Source organism: Mastomys coucha, unplaced genomic scaffold, assembly GCF_008632895.1.
Source record: "Mastomys coucha isolate ucsf_1 unplaced genomic scaffold, UCSF_Mcou_1 pScaffold21, whole genome shotgun sequence".
NCBI lineage: Eukaryota > Metazoa > Chordata > Mammalia > Rodentia > Muridae > Mastomys > Mastomys coucha.
In genome coordinates, this window is record NW_022196904.1 from 130,632,292 (window position 1) to 130,638,291 (window position 6,000).

The following is a 6,000-nucleotide window of genomic DNA, read 5'->3' on the forward strand; positions in this document are numbered from 1 at the left end:
ATATCAGAAACTCACAGGGCAGAATCCTACTTAGGTTTCTGACCTCTATGGCTTGGGCTTGGCTAGTGGATTAGAAAGCTCCACCTAAGGGCCTGCAGAACCAGAAATCACTACTTTGAGATCGTATCCAGCAGGGGATGAGGAAACTTGGAATGAAGGAGTGAAGAAATAAGTAGGTCATCCATTCTTCACCTGTTGGTGCCTTAGAAGTCTTGGACATCTCCCCAACATTGGATTAGCCTGTTGCTTTTCATTAAGATAGATAGACCCCTTCTGAACTCATGATACCTGTCCCACTCAGCCCACAGGTCCTACCACTGCACCATGGCTGACCCTATCCTGTCATCTGGTGGACACAGTCTGGCTATGGCCAAGGGCGTTTCACAGAAGTAAGTCCAGCTTCTCTGGGCCAGTTTCCAATATAATCGCACAACCTGGTCACATCAAGCCCAGTGGAGATAGGTGTAGAACCTGCTTCAAGTATCAGGAACCTTGTATATACACCCGTGTTTATGGTAGGCAGGTGATCACAGCATGAAGGCAGGGCCCTCTGCACTACCTTTATCAAGCTTTAGGGTGATGCTAGGAAGGGGTGTCTAAAAGATTTTGTGATTGTTCACATCCCACACAGGCCTGGCAAAGCACTCAAGAGGCCTGAGCTTAGAGCTGGCTGTCTTAGGCAATGGGAACTGTGTTTTTACCTGGCCCACAGCAGGCAGCAGTACATAGTGCGTAGAAAGGATCCCAATTCTTATCCTGGACCAGGAAATACCCACGCATGTGGACCCATAGCAGCTGTCTCATGGTAAACAGAGAAGAGTCCTATATTTCACCAGTCACTCCATGGCTTAGAAAAGTCCAGTCACTTGGGGGTTGCTTTCAGCCTACAGCAGGTCATAGAAGTAATCCAGGCCTTGGCCCAGCTCCCAGATGGAGACCCCGACGCCCAGCTCCCTGGCTAGCTCCAGCCGCACCTGCAGAGACTGGGGGCAGACAGAGGTGTAGGCACCTGCCCTACCCACTTCCTCAGTACCCCCCAAAACACACTAAATTACCCTAGACATGGGGGGCAGTGTGTGGCCTGGAATCAAGCCCACAGGACAGACCTTGCAGATGGCAAGCACTGATACCATTGATGTCATCTGGCCAAAACTCACTCCCACCACGGCATTATAGCTGACAGCCAAAGCACATGGCACATACCTTCAGAGTTGGGTAGAAGACAACATGCCTCCCGCCGCGATTCCTGCAGGAGAAATGAGACTGTGAGCCCTGCCTTCTGGCTAGGTCAAGGGCTACACTCTCCTTCCATTAGGGTTAAGGTCCAGTCCTGGCCCCTCACTGTTCCCCATCCCCTGTTGCTCCCTCTTCAGTGTCCTCCCCACAAGGCTTCTTGCCTACAACTTGGTGGGCTATAAGTCACACTCACTTCTTGTACTCAAAGAAGTGTTCCGCAACTTGGCTGTCCCATATCACTCGGGGCCTGTGGTCCTTCAGCGTCTGTATGTACCTAGAGAGACCAGATTATGGGTGTGAAAGCTAGCCACATACCCCTTCCCACCCCTAAGCCCCAGCTTCTATGTGGCTATGGATATCACAGAAAGAGAGCAATACATTATTCCTAAAGGTCCACAGTGAGCCAGCAGCGCTTTGTGTTATGTTCAGCCAGTACACTTGGGTGGTCAAACCTCGAAGTCCCACTGTACACAAGTCCTGCACTAGGAAACAGCACCTTTTGTGAGTCTCCTTGGGGAAGCCAATGGACAGACCACCTGATGCTCTGCTCTGACCTTGCTCTACCTAGAGCCCAGATAATAAGCTAGGTATCCAGTATCTAAACTTCAGTTGCTCCACCAAGCTGTGGGCCAAGGATGAAAAGACAGGGCTCTTGCCAGGACAGTGGCAGAAACATTAGCTTTGGCAGGCTGAGTGTCCCAGGCTTTCCTTTTCCTCGTTAGACACTGCTGCCTCATTTTCAGAGCTGCAGTAGTGCTGCCCTTCCTGAAGAAAGGCTTGTTCTCAAGTGCTTGGGCCAAGACCGCAGTTTCCCACAATGCAAGGAGGGCCCACGGCACACAGCTAATCATGTGCTGTACATCTGAGACCAGAACAATGTCCCTCTCAGATAAAGGCCATAATGGCCACAAGTATGTTAATAGATGGTCTGAGAGATTGTCCTCTGTTTGCTGCTAGGAGTCTGCTGGCGAAGGTCTCCCTGATCCAGCAGCACAATCAAGGCCTGCTGTGGGAGGGTGGGTCCAGGTGGCCGAACCCTGAAGTGGGATGACCTTCATGGCTACTAGTCAGGGCTCTGAGAGAAGGCACAGTGGGCAGCAGAGGCTTCAGCATCCTGGTGGATGAGGCATGAGACCCTCCAGCAGAGGACCGGTCTTCTAGATATGAATTGCATTTGTCTTAGGCTCCTGACAAAAGGAGGGTGCAGTGCGGAGCCCCAGTAGCCCCCAAGGTATCTTGGAGACTTGAACAGCTGTCATCTTGTCCAGCAGTGCTCCAGAGAGTATCAGGCTCTGGAGAATGGAGGCCAGGTTCCTGGCCTCATGGAACATGGAGTGGGAGCTACTGTGCAGGTATTAGGGCCTGCAATATACCAAATAAGTCAGGGAAAGGAATGAGGCAGGGTGAGTAGGGAACAGATAGTTATAAATAGACAGTCTGGCTCACAGCCACCTCTCAGCCCAAACTGAACTCTCTTTGCAAGCTTGTGGTCACAGTTCCACCTTCCCACGCTTGGGAAAGCTCCGCTGTCCCTTCTCCCAAACAATACCCCAACTCTGAGTTGAGCTGGTTCCTCAGTGGCCACATGGGGATCACAGCAAATGATCAGGGGAAGGACGGGAAAGGTGTGGCAGTGGCACCCAGCCTTCACAGCTGATGCAAGACACCGAGGTACCTCTACACACAACATTATCTACCCCGAGTTTTGCAGTCTCCCCTACACAGAGCACTATGGTTCTGTGCACACTGATTTTTGGAGATGGTCTCATTATGTAGCCCAGGCTAGACTCAAGCTCATAGTCCACTGAGTCTTAAGATCACAGGCCTGTGTTACTACACATGGTTTTATGGGCACATTTGCTTATTAGCTTGTCCTCTATGCAGCACCGTGCCTTTTTGGTACTCATTGGTCCCATGTGAAACGTATCTAACCAGGTGACCATTCAGGACTACGCAGGAAACATTATTCCCTAAAGAGGATCATCAAATACTACTGGGCTACCTGATTCAAATGCCACTAAAGGTTCGAACAGTTTCTGGCTTTCCACTCAATGTCAACTGAGATACTCTTTGAAAGAACCTGAGATGTGCAGGGCATGAGACAGAGGCCACAGGGCTGGAGGCCTTTGGGCCTGTGTCCACAAACACTATTGTTCATGTTGGCTTTTGTGGCCACACCTCCAATACCTACTGCCTCTCAGTCAATATACTCTAAAGAACTGGGTCATCTTTTTCAGTGTGTGTGTGTGTGTGTGTGTGTGTGTGTGTGTGTATGTGCGCGCACGCATGCTCAACCTTATGGGAACAAGTGTGACCAGAATCGGAGGACTCTATGCTTCCCTTTAACATGAACCCTAGGAACTGCTCCTCTAAGCAGGCTCTGAGGACAAAGAATTGAGACTGGGGGAAGGTGTGGGGAAGAATCAAGTGGGGTTGTCTTGGGAACCAGGTATAACTGCAACAGCCATGGGCTTCCTGTGCATGCCTCTGCTCTAGGCACCCCCCCATGATACCTCGTTATAGAAGTCAGTCTGAAGATGTCTGTAGGAGAGGCAGAGATGCCTGAGTTGGGTGCAGGATGCTTCAACTCCCAAGCACCTGGCCTTGGAGCCCTCCAGGGCTTATGTGACTCCTGTGGAACATCATGTAGAGGGCAAGCTCCACCGGAGGGCCAGGTTGCCATGCACAACAGCAAGGGTCACCACACCTTTCTGAGATGAGGCGTGAGTAAGCAGATGACAGGAAACATCAGTGATGGGGTAAGGGGCCTTCTGAGAGGGGGAGATAGAGAAAAGGTAAACGAGCCCAGAGGATGGCACGGAGCACTGGTCATGGGCTTCACTTGAGCCACAGGAAGGTACACTAAGTCCTTAGGACAGAAGAGGTCCAGGACTAGAGACAGAATGTCTGTAGTCAGGAAGACCATCTAAGTGTAGGGGGTTTGGGCCAGCTCGGAGACACAACACCCACTGCAAGGAAGAATTAAGGACTAGGCATTTCCGGAGCTGGAGAGATGGCTCATTGGGTAAGAGCACTGACTACTCTTCCGAAGGTCCTGAGTTCAAATCCCAGCAACCACATGGTGGCTCACAACCATCTGTAATGAGATCTGACGCCCCAGACGCCCTCTTCTGGTGTGTCTGAAGACAGCTACAGTGTACTTATTTATAATAATAAATAAATCTTTAAAAAAAGACTAGGCATTTCCCTAAGCTAAGGAAAGCCTTAACCACATAGTGAATGATTCCATTTTCACGTAATACAGCAGGCACAAGGGACATGACTCAGGCTAGAGGGAGTTGGGAAGTGTTACGTAACTGAATATACTCCTTACACACTCTGAAATGTGGGGTGAGTAATGTCCATGACACAAGGCCTCGGATGAAGAAGTCAGAAATGCTGACAGAGCCACGTGTGAACCCACCTAGACACTTTCCAGAGGAGCTTAGAGCACCAGTGACAGGGTGTCCTACCTGTTAGCAGTGATAAGAAGGCTCTCAGGCCTTGGCCCAGAGGCTGATGAGTCCACTGTGATTTATAGGTAGGGATAGAGGACAAAACTGCTGAGAGACTGGAACAGAACTCCCACTCTCAGGCCAAATCTGCAGTGGGACCCTCAGCCTCCACGATGGGGCCTAGAGTCAGAACAAGGTGACAACCCCACACAGCTGACAACATGGTCCTTTATCTCTGACATCCACTAAATCCAGAGTTCCACGAGGAACTGACTGCAGCCAGACACACTGCCAGATCAGACAGGCTAGAGAGACAGCTCAGCAGTTAAGAGCATTTACTGTTCCTACAGAGGACCCAAGACTGGCTCCTAGTACTCACAAAGTAGCTCACAACTGTCCATAATTCTAGTTCTAGGAGCTTTGGATCTCTTTTCTTACCTCTGTGGGCACCAGGCATGCAGACAGAACACTTATACACATAAGGATAGATAAATAGGGGACTACAAAGATGGCTCAGCAGTCATGAGCAAGGACCTGGGTTAAATTCTCAGCATACACACACATGGCAACTCACAACTGTCTGTAACTCCAGTTCTAGGAGATCTAGTGCTCTCTTCTGGCCTCTGTGGGCACCAGATATGCATGTGGTACCTACACATACATGCAGGCAAAATACCCACACACATAAAATAATTAAAAAAATATATAAATGAGTACGTCTTTTAAGGCTAGGTTGGAGTCACCCCTTCAAGATAGAAGGTCTGGCATTTCCACTACCCTAACAAGCCCAAGATCCAATCCTGCAAGCCAGTCAAGAGGAAGCCCCATCATCTCCCTAGGGGAATTTCTCACAGGACCAACTTCAGAAAGGCTTTGAGGGAGGCCAGGGTCACAGGCTGACCATGCAGAGCTGGCAGGTGATAGAAAGCCTTTTTCTTGGATCTGTTCAAGAGGTCTCCTAAAAACCAGGGCAGTCAAACAGAAGAATGAAACATATTTGCAGAAAAATGGATACAACCAGATAATATTAGTGAATTAAGTCAATCTCAGAGAAGTATATTTTTTCTCTTATTTGTGATTCCTAAATGTATATATATATATATATGTATATATATATATACATATATATATATACACAGGAGACACGAGAGACTAAAAGCAGGCAGAAGGGGTGAGGAAAAGAAGGGTGAGAATAAGAAGGGGAAAAGATTGATATAGATATATACATTAAAAAAAATTTTTGGGCGGTGGTGGCGCATGCCTTTAATCCCAGCACTTGGGAGGCAGAGACAGGCGGATTTCTGAGTTC

General features: G+C 49.2%; 1 protein-coding gene across 1 annotated transcript in view; it reads right to left on the reverse strand.

Annotated features, from left to right (window-relative positions):
• Window positions 1-409: 409 nt before the first annotated feature.
• Window positions 410-6,000, reverse strand: part of Chid1 (chitinase domain containing 1) — a 39,749-nt gene continuing 34,158 nt past the window's right edge. The window contains exons 11-13 of the mRNA XM_031388867.1: window positions 1,430-1,510; window positions 1,204-1,246; window positions 410-983 (exon numbers count right to left, since the gene is read on the reverse strand). Of these exons, the coding sequence (XP_031244727.1) occupies window positions 885-983; window positions 1,204-1,246; window positions 1,430-1,510 (223 nt within the window). The 3' untranslated portion in view covers window positions 410-884. The remainder of the gene's footprint in view (window positions 984-1,203; window positions 1,247-1,429; window positions 1,511-6,000) is intronic.